At 43.7% G+C, this 20,288-nt stretch overlaps 1 protein-coding gene across 4 annotated transcripts in view; it reads left to right on the forward strand.

Annotated features, from left to right (window-relative positions):
• LOC105480634 (calcium voltage-gated channel auxiliary subunit alpha2delta 3) overlaps positions 1 to 20,288 on the forward strand; it is a 932,903-nt gene that overhangs the window by 195,818 nt on the left and 716,797 nt on the right. For all 4 annotated transcript variants that reach the window (XR_011620085.1, XM_071091908.1, XM_071091909.1 and 1 more), the window contains one exon: positions 2,629 to 2,745. Coding sequence is in view for 3 of the 4 variants with exons in the window: in XM_071091908.1 (XP_070948009.1) it covers positions 2,629 to 2,745 (117 nt within the window). In the remaining variant the exon portion in view is untranslated. The remainder of the gene's footprint in view (positions 1 to 2,628; positions 2,746 to 20,288) is intronic.

The raw sequence follows: 20,288 nt of genomic DNA on the forward strand, positions 1-20,288 counted from the left end.
GTTGCCCAGGCTGGAGTGCAGTGGTGCAACCTCAGCTCACCACAACCTCCACCTTCCAGGTTCAAGTGATTCTCCTGCCTCAGCCTCCCCAGTAGCTGGGATTACAGGTGCCCACCACCACACATTACTAATTTTTTGTATTTTTAGTAGAGACAGAGTTTCACCATGTTGGCTAGGCTGGTCTCGAACTCCTGACCTCAGATAATCCACCCATTTCGGCCTCCCAAAGTTCTGGGATTACAGGCATGAGCCACTGCACCCGGCCCCAGACTCGCTTTTATAACAAACGCAGTTTCTCCATAACGTACCTACTCCTGCGATAACAACATTAATCCATTCATGAGGGCAGAGCCTTCATAACCTCATCACCTCTTATTAGGCCCCATTTCCCAGTACTGCTGTATTGGGGATTAAGTTTCTAACACATGAACTTTGGGGGACACATTCAAACCATAGCAGCCTTATAGAACCATAGGAAAATGCAGCTGTGTCCTTCCTTGCATCTCCCTTGCATTGTAAAATTGCAATTACTGGGCAATAGGCTTCATCCAGAGAAGTCTTTTGTGTCTGCTGTGGGCCGTGGGAGCAACCACAAGGACCTGTCCTTGCTTCCAGGGCCACACAGTCTATGATGCCAGGAGAGAAGAGCACAGATGGTTTTGGGGGCTGGGGTGGAGCATGAAGCTTTTATGTGTTGGAGAACAGGACAGCTTTGGTGGGGAGAGAGGAAAGTCTAGATTAAAGGAATAAATGGTTTTTCAAGTGATGTGCAAGAGAAACTCATAAGATTTCTATGGATGTTTTCAGAGAGTGGGGGGAAACCTGGAACTACAGCTCATGATCAATTGTAGGACCATGTAAAGCGGTTCAAAACATCTAATAAGCAGTGTAGCAGATGTCAGTCTTGGTCTAGACTCACATGGTCCAGAAATACAACTTCTTAATTTTTCCAGGATCAACTTAATGCTGAGAAACTCCAAGCTCTTGGGTCTAATATTCAGGTCAGAGGCTCTGGTGCCCATTTTGAGGATCTCTTCCCACTTGCCCTCTGCCAGTGAATAGGGGGGTGCTGGGGAGTCCATGTCTAGGTTCTTACCTGCCTGTAAGGGTAAGAGGAGCATCTTTGTTTTTTTTTTTTTACTGAGACAAGGCCTTACTGTGTCACCCAGGCTGGAGTACAGTGGGATAATCATAGCTTACTGAAGCCTCAACTTCCCAGGCTCAAACAATCCTTCCACTTCAGCTCACCAAGTAGTGGGACTGTAGGCATGTGCCACCATACCTAGCTAATTAAAAACAAACAAAAATATCTGTAGAGACTGGGTCTCACTAGGTTGCCCAGGATGAGAGAGGGGTATCTTGCTGCTCCTAGAACACATGGCCAGATGCCTCCAGCCTCATCTCCAGGCTCTAAGGATTTTGTTTTAGTTTAAGGATCTGAGGAATTCTCTCTTTATATTCATTGCTTTCCTTAGAGTTCCTCCCTTTGTCCTCAAACAGTAATCTCATTTCAGGATACCCAGTATTACTGCCTCAAAAGACTTGGACATTTGAGCAAGGAAGGGAAGTGTTTTGTGACACACACACACACACACACACACACACACACACACACCCACCCACCCATCCTTGAGTCAAGGAGAAACTGAGCCTTCCTGTTTACATTTTGAAGGTATAGGATGGGAGGAATGAATGGAGAGAAAATATAAATTTATATCTCAAAAATTATTCTGCCATTAAAATGTAACACATTTTTATTTTCACAACTAACTCTTAAGGTCCCTAGAGCTGAGATAAGATGTGGAGCCCCTTAATTTCCCTGGGTAAGAGCTTGGGGTGAGAAATTAGTAAACTGATTCAGAGTTTCCCCACAAATAAGAGTAAATATATCTTCCCCAGCATCTTTAATTCTCCAGCTCTTTGATAACCAAGTAAATGTCATGCATTCATGTTGACATTAAAAGTGTTATAAACTTCATTTGGAAGGTTCCTATTAATAAACAATATTTGCTTCCACTAGGAACAAAATTAAATATTTAGTTAAACCAATTTTTGGGTCTCAGGACCCCTTTACACTCTTATAGAGTCCTGAGGACCCCCTGAGAGCTTCTGTTTATGCGGGTTACTTATATCTATTAATGTTTACCATATTAGAAATTAAAACCAAGAAATTCAAAAAGTGATTAATACAAGGATAAAAAAACTCATTACATGCTAACGTATATATTATTATATATTTTATGGAAAATAACAATACTTTCCAGAATAAAAAAATTAGAGGAGTGGCTGTTTTTCGTTTTGCAAATCTCTTTAATATTTGACTTAAGAGGAAATAAGTGTATTCCCTTGTCTGCTTCTGTGTTCAATCTCTTGTGATTGGTTGCTGAAGAAAATCTGGCTTCACGTAGACAGGCTGTTGGAAAAATGAGGTCTTCTTGGACCCTGAAAGGGTCTGAGGGACCCACAGGGATCACTTTGAGATCTGCACATTTAAACAGATAAACTACCAGGGTATGTGATGGGTTTTAAATGAAAAATTGTCTTTATTGAGAATTTGAGTCAACCATGGGTGAAATCACAGGTGTGTTTTACGTCACGTGTCTTGAACGTTGCCCTCTCTTCTTACAGAAATACAAAGAGTATGAGAAAGACGTTGCCATAGAAGAAATCGATGGCCTCCAACTGGTAAAGAAGCTGGCAAAGAACATGGAAGAGATGTTTCACAAGAAGTCTGAGGCAGTCAGGGTAAGTGCCTCTGGTTTGTGCCCTGTATCGCCTGAAGACACAAAGGCAGCTTCAGGGGATGGCATTGATGAACCAATCTCTCAAAGATAAAAGTTGACTCACTCATCTATTACGTAAATACTTTTATTTTTACAGTCTGGTTAGCCAGAAAAAGCAGTCACTAGGGGCAAAAACTGCCCTTTTCATAGAGAGTTCCTGTGCCAGTTTTATTCTGACAAATTTATGCCTTTAGCCAAGTTGCCACTAATTGTACAGCCGCACAGCATGGGCCTATAACTGTGTGATGCGTACACTAATGACCAAAAACCATTCAGAGGTACACTAGGGTTCAACTAAGCTCTAGTCTGAGCGTTTTCTTGTATCACTGTGTTTAGTGATTTTCTCAAATGGTTGCATAACATTTCAATCTATGAGTGTGTCATAATTGGTATAACTGTTCCTATATATTTGGATGTCTGAGTTATTTGAAAGTTTTTATTGGCCGGGCGCGGTGGCTCACATGGGTAATCCCAGCACTTTGGGAGGCCGAGGCAGGCAGATCATCTGAGGTCAGGAGTTCATGACCAGCCTGGCCAACATGGTGAAACCCAGTCTCTACCAAAAATATAAAAATTAGCCAGGTGTGTTGGTGGGTGCCTGTAATCCTAGCTACTTGGGAGGCTGAGGCAGGAGAATTGCTTGAACCCAGGAGGCGGAGGTTGCAGTGAGCCAAGATCACGCCACTGCACTCCAGCCTGGGTGACAGTGTGAGACTCTGGCTCAAAAAAAAAAAAAAAGTTTTTATTTAAGAGATGTGGTCTTGCTATGTTGCCCAGGCTGGTCTCAAACTCCTGGACTCTAGTGATCCTCCCACCTCAGTCTCCTGAGTAGCTGGGGCTACAGGTATGTACCACCAGCTCTGGCTTGCTTGCACGTTTTGACGTAAATAATGCTGCAGTGAATCTTCTTGTATATTCACAATGGACCAACCAACCGAGCACCTACTACGTGTGAACTGTTCCTTTAAGGACTATATATGTACTCACTTATATTATCCTTGTAACACCTCCATGATGTGTATTACTGTTATCCCCATTTTATAAAAGAGGAGTCTGAGAGGAAGACGTTGAGTAGCTTCTCTGAGGTCACGTGAGGAGTGAGAGAGAGCTCCAGCCATAATAACCCCAGAGTTCACATTCTTTTCTGCCTCCTTGCCTTCAGTATCCTGGAGTGTATGTGTATTTCCTTAATGTGAATTCCAGAACACAGAAGACAGATCAGAGGCTCAGAAGCAATCTTCAAGGTTCTTTATGCATATGAAAGCATTTCTGTCCAGATAAGGTTGTGCCAATTCACAGCTGCTCCAGCGGGAGTGGTGTGCAAGTGCTTATTTTCTGAAATCCTTGCAAAAAAAAAAATACTGGTAACAGCATTGTCAATTTGAGAGGGGGACATATTGTTTTAGCTTGCATTTCTTTGTGAATCACAGAATTTTAGAGGAGAAAAAGGCATAAATATCTTTAGGTTCTGCTTCCACAATTGACAAAGTAGCCCTGGTGTCTGGAATTAGGGGAGCATTGGGAGGGGCGGGAGGAGGGGGCCATGCAGCATGCTGCCATGACACAGAGGTCCGGCCAGCACCAGAACCTAGACCTCACCTCCTTGAGGCAGTGGGTCCGTGTGGTCAGTGAGACATGGGCTCTGGAAGTAGTGGAACTGTCCCGAATCTCAGTTCTGCCCCAAGATGGGAGACCAGTGAGCAAAGCTGAGTAACCCCTGTGAATCTCTTTTTCCTCATTTATCAGCCTGGCGGCATTAGGAGAAGTCAATGATGTAATAAATACATGCTTACATTTATTGAGTTCAGATGCACCAGCCCCTGTGCTAATCACTTTATGTGTATCATCTCATTCTTGCATCAACACTAGGAGTGAGACACTGTTGTTATCGTTGTCTTAGAAATGACCAAACAGGCTTGACAGGATGAAGTCATTTGCCCAGGTCACATGGGCAAGGCTCAGCAGAGTTAATTTTTACACCTAGGTGGTGGGGTTGCAGCACCTCTGTATTTATGTAAGGTGTTTATTTAGCTCAGTGTCTGGAAAACAGTAAATGTTCTGTAAATGTTTGCTGTTACAGCTGGTTAAAGGGCCTTCCAACCTGTGAACATCTGATAGGAGGTGCTCTTGGAGCTTCAGGAAGCACCTGGATGATGACAGGAGGGAACATGAACTGGGTTTAGCATCTTCGTATTGCCTAATTTTAAAACCTTTTTGTGTTAAATTAGTGAAGTTAAAAAAAAAAAAAAAAGACGATTTGATATGGTGGGTGTAGTTCCTTTGAGAAGAAAAAATAAGTTGCTCTGTTTAAATTGAAATGTTCCCAGGATAAAGGCAGCCAGATTCCTTGCAATGCGTATTCTATGTATTTTAAAATAAATGCACAGGCCTTCTGTAATCACGCTTGATGCTCAAGCCTGTAACATCTTGGTTAATTGGTCCAGTGTTACGTGGATTTCCCCATGCCCGTCTTTAAAGAGAGTTTGTACGTCACATAGGGGTTTAGTCTGGGGACAGTAGAGATGGGCCTGGTCCTCACTGTGAGCCATGTGGCTCTCTTGTTAACAGTCAAGACTCATATGCCATTTGGAATGAGATATCCCTTTGGAGGCCAGGGGAGCAGTGAGTGTGACTTTTTTCATATTTTAATGATACCTTGATTCTCCATTAGGAAAAGTTGCTGTTTGCCTGTGAGATTTGTGAACATTTGAAGAGCAAAGACCTCAGGTCCAAATTTGCCCATGGGTTTGCAGGGGAGTCATTATTTGTAGCCTTGCACTGGAATGCACCACTGTGAAACAAGGTGAGGTCCTTTCCCATGCCACCCACCTGACAGTGACTCCACCCCCCTCTTTTCTTTTTTCTTTTTCTTTTTGATTTCTTTTTTTTTGAGACAGAGTCTTGCTCTGTCGCCCAGGCTGGAGTGCAGTGGTGCGATCTCAGCTTACTGCAAGCTCTGCCTCCCGGATTCATGCCATTCTCCTGCCTCAGCCTCCCAAGTCACTGGGACTACAGGCACCACCACCACGCCTGGCTAATTTTTTGTATTTTTGGTTTCACTGTGTTAACCAGGATGGTCTCTATCTCCTGACCTTGTGATCTGCCCGCCTCAGCCTCCCAAAGTGCTGGGATTACAGGCGTGAACCACCGTGCTGGGCCCCCACCCCCCTCTTTTCTAATCGCTCAGGAACAGAATAGATTTTAGGTTTGGCCCTATCACTCTGATGCTCCACACCTAGGAATCTTCCATTTCCAAGCCCCCCTCCCACTTCCCAAGCAGTTGGAGTTGGGTCCCAGGTTCAGGTGCCCCACCTTGTATTTCCTAGTGTGAATCAGTGGTGACTTGAGGGACATGTGTAAGAGAAACCTGGTTCACAAACAACCCTGATTTATTAACATTTCCATTGATGTATATAAAATATTTATGAGTCTGGCAGTAGCAATTTAGGAAACTGCAATAAGAACACCTGTAGTCTGTGAAAGTAGGTTCAGTTAGTACTGGGGGGGGAAGAAATGGAGTACTACAGTAACCCCATCCTTTAATGTAGCCTGTCATCTCCTGCCTGTTAAACAATGTTGATCTCTTTCTCTGTCTCTTCTGGCTTGATTTCATCATTTTCCTCCATCACTTTTCCCAGTGATTAGTTGAATCAGAGTGATTTTATCATCCTCATCTCCTATTTGAATTACTCTCCACTATGCAATTATCCTATCACAGAAAGTCCTATTTTCTCCCCGTCAGATGTCTGAAGTAAATGTGAAACCTAAAGTGGCCTGCCCATTACATAACCCCTGTCATCTCATTGGTAATGGACTATATGTAACTTTTTTTTCAGGCTAGCAAATTATAAATAACCTTAGCTTCAGTAATTTCCATTAACATAATGGTGCCATCATTATGGTAGCATTTCTTAACTAATATTTTCTAACTCTTTTTAATGCCATTGGTGGTTTAAGTAATTTTTTCACACCCACACAGGTTATTTGATACGGCCATGCTCCTGCTTGCTTTTGTGTATAGCAGTTGTGCCCTAGGCACCATCTCTCACCTTCATTGTTCAGACATATTTATGCTACCAAGCCCTCAATTAATATTGCTAAGCAATTTGTCAAGTTTTAAGTCCCTATGAATGGACAAGAAATGGAGTCCATTTGCTTTTAGTTCATCAGCATTTCAAGGGAGAGATCTCACATGTTGGACGTGGAGGGAAGGGTATGGACCAGTCCTCTGCCAACTGTGGATTCCCATCAGCCCATTCCTAAGTGACACCTGGAAATGCTTGTCTGTGTCACAAGTCAGAGCTCATCTTTGATATTGATGGAAGGCAAAGGGGAGACACCACTCCCCTTTCTCCTGAGTTGCTGTTGTTGAGAAATGGACCCTGATTTGAGGGGAAGGAGAAGGCAGAAGGGTTATATTGCATGACCTTGGTTATATGGACAGGCTGCCCCCAGCCTTTCCTTTGTCTTTAAAATTCGGCCCTTCATGGGGAGTATCACAAACTATCGATCAACTGGAAGCGTCATTTGGGGCTCCAGGGAACTCTGAGCAGGCACAGCCAAATGGGAAGAGAATCTGTAGGAAGTAACTGCGTAGCCACGGATATCTCTGATTGTAAGGATATACTTTGAGGACCAATTCCATCACAGCCAGGGGGATGTCATGATCCTGTAATTTTGGTGCGGTTTGTATCACTGAGATGAGCAGCACAAGAGAAAAGCAAGTAAACCAGGAAATAAGAAAAAGGACTTTGGTGAATTTATAATTTTATACTAGTATTCTCCAGGATGGTTTTCTAAAGGTGAATTCCTCAGAGTGGATTTTGCCTTTGGTTGCACCGAACAGCTCTGGGGTGGGCACTGCCTTCATCACACTGATTTGAGCTGGACTTAGGACGTCCTCCTGTTTTCCCAGGTGTTCCTGGTATCAGGGCCAGACGCTGATTCAGAGGACCTTAGATGTCAGGCTATGCAGACTTCAGACCTCCACAAACTTCAACAGGTTTCAGAGAGGGAAGGGGCACTGGGGGGATTATAGGATAGTATCTGTTGTGGTAGCATTTCAAGCAAAACGTTACAATTAATTAGACGTGTCTAAAAGAATGAACTCTTCTGGGGAATGTGAAGAGATATAAAACACAAGTTGTAGCTAGACCCACTCCATGATGAGCCAATTGTTTTCAAACCTTGGGTAAGATATTTAATAAATTTTGAAAGCACCCAGAAACTCACACCTGTAAATAAACTTAATCTTGTTTCACTTATTTTTTTGATTTACATTGATAAAATGATAAATCAGGCCCTCGAAAAGAGTGTTTTGCTTAAAAATAAATACCTTTGCTCGTTGGGAAGAGCTAAAGGAGACTAGATTTTATATTAAATTTTCCCCCTTTCCTATAGTTACCTGCTGTTCATTGTGGAACTGATTCCCATTATAGCTGTACTGTGGAAAGTAATTGCTGTTGTACAGTAATTCAATTTCAGTGCATTCACGCATCAGTTCACCGATAGGGGTTTATCTGGAGAAACCTGGGACTTGAAAGCTTTTTATCAAGAAATTCCACATGCAGCAAGACATTTTTCCTAGGAAACGAATATCAGTATTTGCATTTAATAAACATTTACCTTCTCAGAAAAATGGATTTTTCTCTCTGCAGAAGAGATTTACGCCAATCTTCCAAAAAGCTAGAGGGTACTATTAAAGCAACTTTCTTGAGATGTTTTTTGACTGGCGCCTGTCTACGTACGTATGACTATAACATACATCAGTTTTATGGAAATATATACAGTGAGGCATGAAAACCAGGATGCACCCAAGTAAAGCATACTCCATCCCCAAAATATAAGCTGTATAAGGAATTAATATCTATAGGGACTATATGAATACTTCTGGTTTAAAAACTCATCTGATCTATAGACATTGTGAAAATTGTGTTTGAGGCATACTTTCAAAAGGATTACATTGGAAATGAAATAATTGATTCTGTTTATCCATTTCAAAGTTAAGGAAAGGTTCTTAAGACAGAACTGATTCTTTTCTTTACATGTTAAGTCCAAAACAAGTTGTGGAGGTTTTAGGAACTGAATATAGCCTAACAGTGCCAGGATCACTTTAAGTTCTCAGGCAGTGGAGGTATATATGGCTGTATAGATCTAAAAGATTTTTGTTTTCTGTCTTGTTTTCATTTCTGATCTCATCTCAGAATTTCAAGGCTTGTACTTTGAAAGAGCAGTATATTTGTTTCAGAAAAAAATAATGTTTTCTATTTTGAGTCACAGATAGAGGGAGGAGACTATTAATTTTTTATGTTGATGTATGTTGTGGTCTATTTGTTCCCTTTTTTTGGTAAACTGGGTTGCTTGCAAAATCGTACATATATATGTAAGGAAATTTAGAGCAGAAACCTCAAACCAGAAGAATCTTAAAAAAGAGCAACAGTCTGCATTCACCGGTTTTGATGAGGTCAGCGAACCATCTTTGGTTAATGGCTGAGAACAAAACCACATGGAACTGCGTGGTCTGCGTGGGTTTCACCCCAAAGGGGCCTGGGGTTTCCGCTAACATGCTTCAGTTGGAGCCAACCTGAGCCTCACAGCTAGGCCCAGAAGACTGCTCTCCCTCCCACGTTGAGAGGAAGCAACTTGTCCACCCCCTTGGGGGTATACGCTTACCAGTATATAAGCGTATATAAGGGAAGGAAGGGGAACTGCTGGACAACTTGTATGTGCAGTTTCATGTCTTCTCTTCTCAAGCTCTCAGTTTTCCATCAGCCTCACATCTTCAAAGTTGGCTTGACTTGGTGGACCATATCGTGACTTTCCTGCTTATTCTGGGGGTGTTGGCCTGTAGAAAGCATTCTCCTTTGCGGGTAGAACTGTTGCATCAAACCCTCCTCAACTTCATGGTAATTTGTTTCTTTCCCAAATAATTGGACTAAACGCTTTCCATTTGTAGAGCTTTATGGAAGTCTTAGTTTTGTGTTTTCTATGTCTACCATAGAAGCACCCATGTGTTTTTTAATGCTTTTTGTTCTTACTTGTTATAAAAGTAATACATATTCATCATAAAAGAAAAAAGAGTGTGCAGAAAATGAAAAGGGGGAAAGAAAAGATCACAGCATGAAGAAGTAAGTATCAGATGGTACTTAATGTCTGTCAATACCTTTGTTTTTCAGCATCTTAGTTTCTGTCCCTACAGGTTTTTTTTTTTTCTATTTGTGCATGAGTATATAGATATATGTGGGTATATATAAACTTTTAAAACATCGGATTATTCTTTCTTGTAACAAGCTTTTTAAAAAATTACATGTTGGGAACATGTCAATGAATATAGATTTCTATTATTTTTCACAACTGCTTTCTGGATGTTCCAATCAAACAGTTCTCTCTTAGTGAACATTGATGGCATCTGTAGTGCTTCACTGTTATAAGCAATAATTTGATAAACTCTCTTGCAAAGAAACTTTTGTCCATTTATTTGATGCATTTATTAGGATGTATTCCTAGAAGTGAAATTAAGACTTTGGGTGTATCTTGCCAGATTGTCCTACAGACAGTGCTATGCCTGCCTATGTTCCCACCTGTGTGGTTGGAGGGGAACTAGTTCCACATTGTCCTCCCTAGTATTTGACTATTATTAGTCTTTTGGCCAACTATTGTATCTCAAGATTTTTATTGTTGTTGTTTGTTTGTTTGTTTTGAGATGCAGTTTCACTCTTGTTGCCCAGGCTAGAGTGCAGTGGCCCAATCTTGGCTCACTGCAACCTCCGCCTACCGGGTTCAAGCAACTCTCCTGCCTCAGCCTCCTGAGTAGCTGGGATTACGGGCATCTGCCACCACACCTGGCTAATTTTTGTATTTTTAGTACAGATGGGATTTCACCATGTTTGCCGGGCCGCTCTTGAACTCCTGACCTCAGGTGATCTGCCCACCTCAGCCTCCCAAAGTGCTGGGATTACAGGCGTGAGCCACCATGCCTGGCCTCAAGTTGTTTTTTCTTTAATTACTCACTGTTTGGCACAGTGGGTCCCTCTGGCTCCTCATCTGCCCTGCACCAGGGTTTGAGGAAATTACACCATGTCACACAGAACATGGGCTTGCCAAAACAGAGAGATGGCCCAGGTGCTGATCGCCATCCTCCCACAGAGAGGAATGTGGGTAGAGGCACTCTGCTGGACGTGCTCGGAGGGGCCCTTCCTTTCCCCTCCCTTTCTGGACTGTATGATAAGAACAGTCCTGGGGAGGAGGGACAGGCTAACTAGCACTACGCTGCCTGGCTTTGGGGTGCCAGCTGTTTGGAGGAATCGGCTGGGAGCATCGGTGGTTCAGTTCCCGGGGACTGTGGTGCGCAGGGTGTTTCAGTTACTGAGGGAGAAAGTCAGGAGTTGCAAGAGAATTGGAGCTTGGTGCAGCCCCTCTCACTGGGAAAGGGCCCTGTTCCCAGCTGGCTCATTGTCTGAGCACCCAGATTGAGCACCAGGGTCACTTTGATTGACTTTTCTGAAAGGTACTATGTAGTTAAGTTGACCATCTTTTTACATGTGTATTAGCCATTTCTTCTTCATTTCTATTTTTTATTTTCGTACACTGCCTAGTAATACCCTTTCCCCTTGTTTAACTGTACTATTTCTTTTCTTGTCCCAACTTGCCTTTACTCTGGCCCCAGTGCCTACTACAGTGCTTCATACTATAGTTATGTGCTCAGTAAATGTTTGTGGATTGACTCACAGGCCTTTGTCCTGGGGTCAGGATAACTTAAAGTGAGAGTGATATGGGTGGTATGGGCTACACCGCTTCCCTTTGGCCAGAGAACTCCTGAGTGATAAAGGCGAAAAGCCAAGTATTCGAGCCCAACTGCAAAGCAATTGTGGGATTCATGGGCTTTCCAGAATCCTCCACTGTTGGCTCCAAGCGAATGAACCTGGCACAGCAGTGTGGCACCAAGATGTTGGTCCCAGTTCTGATTTTTCAGAGTGTTATGTTGTTGGTGTTCTACACCAGGCCAGGTAGAAAACAATGCCACTTAATTTATACTCAGACCAGGCAAAAGCAATCTTAAAAGGTTTGTGGGTGGGAGGAAATTACGGTGGGTGAATTACTGATGCGTCACCATCAATAGATCCAAATGATAGAAGAAAGCCATAATAATAATAATAATAATGATAATAGAAGACCACTGTCTGTAATTTTATAAATTACCAGCAACAAATTAAAGGGTTTCAGAAATATTTTGAATGCATATTTAGTCTATTTAACTAGGGATGTGTTGGTGGCATTGGTTGTACTTTTTTGGTCTTTACTCAGTTTCCCATATGGAGGTGAGGAGCAGCTGGTCCTGCAAACAGAGTGAGATTATTTACATTTTCTAAATTAGGTTATGAGGGGAAAATGAAAAGATAGTTGGGAATTCATTGGCGTTTCATTGACACTGCATTTAGTGGAGAGATGACAGCGCTTGCGAGTAATCAGAATCTTTGTTAAAAATCAGCTGGGGTATCATTTATTGCACATCCCAGGCTTACTGGCAGCCTGAATAGATGAACATGCAATGCTTTGTACTATCAGGGGTAAATGTGGATTTATTGTTCTTGTGTGCTTTTTAATTGATTTGTGTGTGTGTGTGTGTGTGTGTGTGTGTGTGTGTGGTGTCACTTGGGAAGGAAAATCAGATCCTTGGGAATATACTTAGAGAGCCTCCCCTCACTGCATCCAGTGACTCTGGAGCATTTCGTGAGGCTGTAAGGCTGTTTGATGGGATTTATAGAGAGGAACTTCTCTAGGATCTCTGCAAAGCCCATGATGGATGTTGAAAGCAGACTCCTCATCCAGGTCACAGTTGGGAGTTGCTCATAGACAGCCCCACTCCAGCCAATGAGCAGGAGTCTTCCTACCTCAAGCAGGTGTCTCTGCAGACACTCAAAGACTGCTAACCCTAGCCCAGGTTGCGACCCTGATTTGACTAATGCAGGAATTGCCTTAGTGAAAACTCCAGGCTGGGCAAAGATTCTGGTTCTTAGCACTTTTACCCAGCCATGAATAGATGGATACCAGCTGCATAGAGATGATGGCAGCAGCTCCAGTCTGACTGGAGCACAGTCAGACTCATAGGGGAGTGGAGCCCTCCAGGCAGCCTCTTGGCCAGCCAGTGGGTGGCCTCTGTTAGGATGCCTTTTGAGCCAGGCAGCCTGTCTGCAAGAGGACTTCCCTTCAAAGGGCTCAGTGGATCCATTCCCTTGGTGTGCTGGGAGTCTGTCATTGCAGTCACTGTGGCCATGGTCTGGGGACAGTGCATCAGGCTTGCTGTGGTCCACATGGGGGAATTAGGGTTGGCCTCTGAGACCAGATGTGGTAGAGATGATTTTATTCTAGGGAAGTATGTTGGGTACACATGTGTTCGTAATGGAGGGGGTTGGCAGGAGTGTGGGGGTTGGAGGTTGACACATGAGCATTCATTCTCATGGGAATTTCATCATTGGAGATGGGGAAATAAAAAAGAATTAATCACATCAGAATTGTAAACCTGTGTCCCCCAGGTCAATCCTGGTTGTAGATACCTTTTACTTGGTCTGTGTGGGCTTTAAGGGGAAAAAATGAAATCACATATAAACATATGTAGTGATATTAAAATATCCAGATTTAAAGCTTGGAAAATGGAGACGTGTAGCCATCCTGGGCCCCCATGTCCATAGAACAGCAATCAGCATCAGCATGAATGTCTCTGTTGGTTGATTTCCATGCAGCTCCCTAGTCGTTTATTTGCTACTCCGGCCCTGAGGAACATTGATTTTGCAACCCCTGCATTCGTCAGATTAGGGTTAGCAGAGTCTTTGTGTATGTGAAGTAGGCAGCATACTTATAGCTTTCATAATTCCCCCACAGAAAGCCAGCTGGAGTCGTTGCCATTGTTTTCATCATTGATATCATCTCTGTTGTCATCATGATCATCACATTACTGAGTGCTTCTTGCTTGCCAAACCACTTTGCTATGCTTTGCATATATATTATCTCATTTAAGTGATACTTGTGAAATTGGATTTTAAAAATTCTTGGCTGGGTGCAGGGGAAAGACCATTTAAAGGATTTAAGGTAAGAGTATGCATTATAAGGGGACGTGGAATCTTTCTTTTTTAAAGTTCCTGAACTATCAAATGAGACTGAGATTTTCTTCACCTTTAACATTTGAGGATGTTTAGCTCTTGTTCAGCCCTCACCTATAAAAAGTTCTATTTGTTTTGTTGTATGTTTTCTCCCAATCTCAAAAAGGTTTGATTCATGTAAATAATTCCCAGTCTGGTCCCATTCATAGAATCGACAAACAAAAATCAGAGCTATCCCCTCCCTCCCTCAATTCGCCCTGGTCCCCAGCATACACTTTCCTGTAGCATGGACTGAGACAGTATTGGTCACGTGGAGAAGGGGATGAAAAATGCTCAAAGTGGCTACATTTGAATATGTGGCACTTATCTCTTTGCGCAGGCACCTTATAGAAAAAAAATTCATTAAACTTCGTTCTAGAAAAAAGAGCGTTAAGCCTTCATCAACAACCGCACAAAGAGCTCACCATGGCAGGAATGGGACAATAAAGGAGTTATTTTAGCAGAATTAACAGGAAGAAATTAGCCCCATGTATCCTTCCTTTTTATCACAGTGTGGTGCATTTACATATTTTGAAATTTCACATTTGCATAGTCAATGATTTTAAATTAGATTCTCACATCTCCTCTCTGATGTTTGTCATGTGTACAACTTGTCTTAATAACTGAGTTGTTAGCATTTAAAAAGCAGTTATCTTATTATTGGCACAACCTTGAAACATGGCATCCAGCTACCCTTGCAATTTTTAAGCAGCTTTACTGAGATATAATTCACATATGTAGAGGACACGTGAGCATGCATGTGTACTTACTTATATGCCACTTTGAAACACATCCAATGTGTAAATCAAGTTCAGGTTCTCTGATTTATCTGGTAACCACAGCTGGGAATTGGATGGAGGAGTGATGCTTTGAACTAATGCCTGTCGGGAGTGGGATGAAGTGCTTATTTCTTTGAGAATTCCTGTCATTTCAAAGAGGAGAAATAAAAGCTTGAGAGTAGGGGTGCAATTTATGTGTCTTCTCTTCCTGTCCTGAGCTACCTTCATTCGTCCAAGGCCAGTGTGTGGGTGGGGAAGCATGCTCCCCTCACCTGCCCTGTCTTTCCTTGACCACCTGTCTGCTTTGTGGGCTATAAGTTGTATCAGCCTGGGGTCTACGGGTTGGCTACTGTTAAGATCTAGATTTACAGCTGGCTCCCTCCCCACATGAAGTTTATATGCTATTAAGGGAGACAGGAAGGCTTTGAAATCGGGAGTCCTGGCCATGCCACCCAGAGAACCCAGGGAGTGAAGCCAAACCAGGTCCTGAGAGGTGGCAGAAGCAGAAGGAACAGCACATGTGAAGCTGGAGAGGAAGTAGAATGTGGGATCGGTTGAAGGCATTGAGAGGAGGATGGAGTGGAGAGAGAGTTTGGAGAGGAGAGAGCAAGACAAGGGGTTCCCCCCAACTATGCTGTGAGGGCCCTGTGGTGTGGTGGGATAGAGGCGATCGATTTCATGTGTTTATTTGAATGTCTTCCTCACCACTTCCCAGGCCAGTGGTTGGTCCATTTAACTCTGCTCCCCAAGTTTCCCCGAGCAGTTCACACACCTGACTTGGTGGGTGCTGGGCGTTCACTGGAAGAGTTCGGGTGTCATTTTAAGAATACAGGAAGCTGTGGCAGGGTTTGCATTTCTGTGTCTACACTGCTCATTGGCCGCCTCCCTTTCCCTTTGTGTCTGGGGAAAAGCTGCCATGTTCCCTACTTTTCTCTGGGTATTGATTTATATGCACCTGCCCACCCTTAGAAAGTATGTCGCCTTCTCAGTGATCATAGGCTGCGGTGCCCTGTGATGGCTCCTTTGTTGCCTGTTCCTCTCTTCCAGCCAAATGCGCTCTGGAGACTGGAGAGCACAAATCTTTTGTACAGCCCACTGAGAGTGAAGCCCCCGGGCAGCACTCAGGAGGAGGGTGCTGGGAAGTGCAGCCACCTCTATTGTGCTGGGAGAAAGCCTGAGAAGCCTGTGTTTAATGGAAGCAAAGAGCCTGCTTTTTAATTTTCAGCTACATTTAGCAGATGGACCAGTTCAGGATTGTCCTGTTTAGGGAATCTCCCCCGACATTTGGACACTTCGTGGGTGGAGGGGACCTCCTAGGAGCCAGCCCAAGGGGGATAGTCACCTGTTAATTCTCCGAGCTTGTGTTCCATTGGGTCTCACCTCTCTGAAGGTAGTTATAAGGAGACAGTGCATAATTTTGCTTACTTTCAGCAATGGTGGTGACCTCCAAGCACGCTCCCTTAGCCTGCTTCATTGGCCCCAGCAATTTAAGAAGGCCAGCCATGGGAATTACTTCCTCTTGTAGAAGTGGAAGTGCAGGGACTTTGGCCTTGCCGTTTGTTTTATATGTAGACTTTTTAAAAATTATTTTTATTTTTTTTAAGACAGAGTCTCACTCTGCTACCCAGGCTGGAGTGCAGTGGTGTGATCTCGGTTCACTGCAACCTCCAACTCCTAGGTTCAAGTGATTCTCATGCCTCAGCCTCCCAAGTAGCTGTAATTACAGGTGCTTGCCACCATGCCCAGCTAATCTTTGTGTTTCCTGTAGAAACGGGGTTTCACCATGTTGGCGGGGCTAGTCTTGACTTCTGACCTCAAGTGATCCGCCCACCTTGGCCTCTCAAAGTGCTGGGATTACAGGCTATTTTGTGTGCAGACTTTGATGCCCTTAGATGTTCAGTCATCTCTTGGGAAACAGGTTCACTTTGGAAGGGAGTGAACTGGGCTTTGGAGCTAGTAAGACCGGAGGTTAGCCATTATCCACTGACGGTGAGACCTGAAGCTCCTTGAGTCTCAGTTTTCTTGTCTGTGAAATGGACGTGTTCTCATGTTGCAGGGATTGTGACTCTCTGGATACGGCAGGAATGGATTTGAGGCTGGTTGCCTCAGACTAGCCCTGAGCCCAGGTCACACGATCCCTCCTTGAGATGGAAGCAGTCACACAAGTGACCTCAAAACTAACGTGAGGATCAAATGAGCACACATGGGCCTGGCTTGAGCCCACAGGTTACATGGCAAACACTTTGTAAATGGTCATTTATTTTTATTTGTAAATGTAAATAGTACCTTTTACAACCAGCAAAGTAGAAACAGGCTCTGGTTCGGGCACCAAACTCACTCAGCTCAGATCCTGTCCCAGTCATTTAATAGCTGAATAATCTTGCCCAATTTATGTAAACTCCCTAAGCTTTAGGAACCTTAACTCTAAGATAAGGGTTAGAATACCTACTTAATGGACTTATTTTGAGGGTCAAATGAGAACATTGATGTAAAGTGTTTTAGCCCAGTGCCTGGCAAATAGTTCTACTTCCTAAAGACTAGTTACTATTATTGTGGTCTAATTATTAATATAATCATACAGAAAGTATGGATATGATAGAACACTTAATAGGAATATTTGAAGAGGTTTTAAAAATTCAGCTCTGGCAAATACTACTATTACAGGACAGGGGTCCCGATCCAGACCCCAAGAGAGGGTTCTTGGATCTCGCTCAGGAAAGAATTCAGGGCTAGTCCATAAAGTAAAGTGAAAGCAACTTTATTAAGAACGTAAAGGAATAAAAGAATGGCTACTCCATAGTCAGAGCAGCCCCAAGTACTGCTGGTTGCTCATTTTTTGGTTATTTCTTGATGATATGCTAAACAAGAGGTGGATTATTCATTCCTCCCCTTTTTAGAGCATATAGGGTAACTTCCTGACATTGCCATGGCATTTGTAAACTGTCATGCTGCTGGTGGGATTGTAGCAGTGAAGACGACCAGAGGTCACTCTCATGGCCATTTTGGCTTTCATGGGTTTTGGCCAGCTTCTTTATTGCACCCTGTTTTATCAGCAAGGTCTTTATGACCTGTATCTTGTGCCAACCTCCTGTCTCATCCTGTGACTTAGAATGCCTGACTGTCTGGAAATGCAGCCCAGTAGGTCTCAGCCTTGTTTTACCCAGCCCCTATTTAAGATGGAGTTGTGGCCAGGCACGGTGGCTCACACCTGTAATCCCAGCACTTTGGGAGGCCGAGGCAGGTGGATCGTGAGGTCAGGAGATCTAGACCATCCTGGCCAACATGGTGAAACCCTGTCTCTACTAAAATACAAAAAATTAACCAGCTGTGGTGGTGCAGGCTTGTAGTCTCAGCTACTCAGGAAGCTGAGGCAGGGGAATCGCTTGAACCTAGGAGACTGAGTTTGCAGTGAGCCGAGATCGTGCCCCTGCACTACAGCCTGGCGACAGGGCAAGACTCTGTCTCAAAAAAAGAAAAAAATGCTTCTGACACTACTATCTCAGGGAGGTAACCTAGAAGAAACTCTGCCTCCTCGGAATCGCAGGAGACTTGTCTACAGGGCAGCCCCAGTGGGTTATGGAGAGCTCCCATCTGTGTAGTCTTCTTGGGCATGGATGCCCTCCTGCTCTGCACAGGCTGACTTCCTCATCTGGGCTGACATCGGCTGGGCAGGGTCCCTGAGATGGACGAGGAGAGGAAAGTGAGGGTGGAACAGGCCCTGCATTGCAGTGTCTTCCTTGGGTACAGAGGAGGGGCTCCAAGGCTCTGCTTGGTCCTCTCACTGCCCTTGCTTGTTTGAGAGAAGGAAAAGCTGCAGGTTAAATGAATGTTTAGAGAGGAAAACTAGATTGGTAGCCTGAGCTTATTGGCCCCAGCCTGTCAGTGGAATGCAGGATGGTGTCCAGTGTGAGTGAGCTTCAGGCCGGTCCTTAATGGAGTGATGTCCCTGTGGGAGCCCAGGGGTCACACACTCATAGCTGTCTGACAATTTTAACAGTTACGTGTAATTTACATTAGAACAAATATAACTTCCCTTTAAAGCAAATGCATTTATTATATAAGCTGATTCAAAGAAACATAGTAAGTAAAGGTGAGGTGAGGAGGCCAGTTGCAGCCTGGTTTTGGAAGGCAGCTAGAGACTCCCTAGAATCCATCCTTAGGGAAAGGGACAGTTCAGGTGTGCTGGATGTGGTCACAAAAGCAGTGATCACATGGCAACCCACACTGATCTTGAGCGAAACAATGCATAAGAAATAACATAAGGTTTATAGTACAGTAGCATCTGTATAAATTAAAAGCATATAAAACAGCCATATCCATTTTCTACAAACACATGCGCTGTTAAGGAGTCCATTGAATCCATTAGAGTGGGTGCAAGTGGGGGAGGGGAATAAGAGTAGAGGTCAGGGCTGAAGGAGAAAATATAAATCAAGATGGGGCCTTGCATGGACCAGTGATGATGATGTGCTAAGAGTATGAATAGCTCAAGTTTTTGTATACACACAGACATGGAATGAGACATAGACAGACAGACAGACAGAAATGCGCACACAGGGTGGTAGGCAGATATGGAAAATGGTGATGGTGTTATGCTGATGTTTGAGGTTGGAACAGTAGTGTACAGGTGGAAAGATAACATTTACAGTGAACTTTTCTTAACTGCTTTCCTTGTACCTGGCTCCCCACCTTGTGCCTAAGACACATCTTTGCATTCCATTTTCTCAACAACCTGGTGAGGTAGATGGTATTATTACCTCCTTTTGACAGATGAGGAAACTGAGCAGGTCCAGCATCACAGAGGGAAAGCTTGGCAGAGCAGATGCACGTCCAGTCTGTCCAGCTCCAGAGTCTAGATCCATCAGTGACATGGCTGCACAGCCTTCTTTGTCTTAGAATTCCTTTAAAATGGATGTACTTTTAACACCCTTTTTAATACCTGCATTGCTTAAGTTCTGCTGTCTCTACATTAGTGGAAAACTGAGTTGTCCTACAGTAGTTGTAGGCCCCGTCGAGAAGACTAGACTGGTCGTTTTCCAGTGGAGGGGGATTTATTGATGCCGCCCCTTTGCCACTCCTGATACTTGATGTTGTGCCCCTAAAGTTCCACGTCTTTTCGCTTCGTTTCTTTCTTTGTGTCTTTCGCTGCATTACCCCTATGTCGTTCCCTCCTCCTCCCCATTAATGAGCCAGCTGGTCAAATAGCCTCATTTCAAACAGCATCTTCACCCTCCCTTCTTACAATAGGTGGTTATATAACATTGGCATTCCATGTATGTATCTTCAAAGTGATTTATCAGAAAGATGCACAACTCCACAGGAGGCAGCTGAGTCACCTGGAATGCTTTATAGTTTATTTCATTGTCCACAGGGGTAGATCAAGTCATGGACACCCCCTTTTTGGTTATTAAGACACAGGCTAGCACTTGCATCCAAAACGTTTGAGTGCCTTAAGTGAGCGCCTCACTTGTCTGGCTCAGTGGCTGTTGGCAGGGCTGTGTGAGTGCTCCCCGAGGACAGACAACACCAGTAAATCTTAATCACTATGGAGCACTATAGAAGAAGTAAACAGTTCTGAAACTGTGCTATAAATT

This window comes from Macaca nemestrina, chromosome 2 (genome assembly GCF_043159975.1).
Source record: "Macaca nemestrina isolate mMacNem1 chromosome 2, mMacNem.hap1, whole genome shotgun sequence".
Classification (NCBI taxonomy): domain Eukaryota; kingdom Metazoa; phylum Chordata; class Mammalia; order Primates; family Cercopithecidae; genus Macaca; species Macaca nemestrina.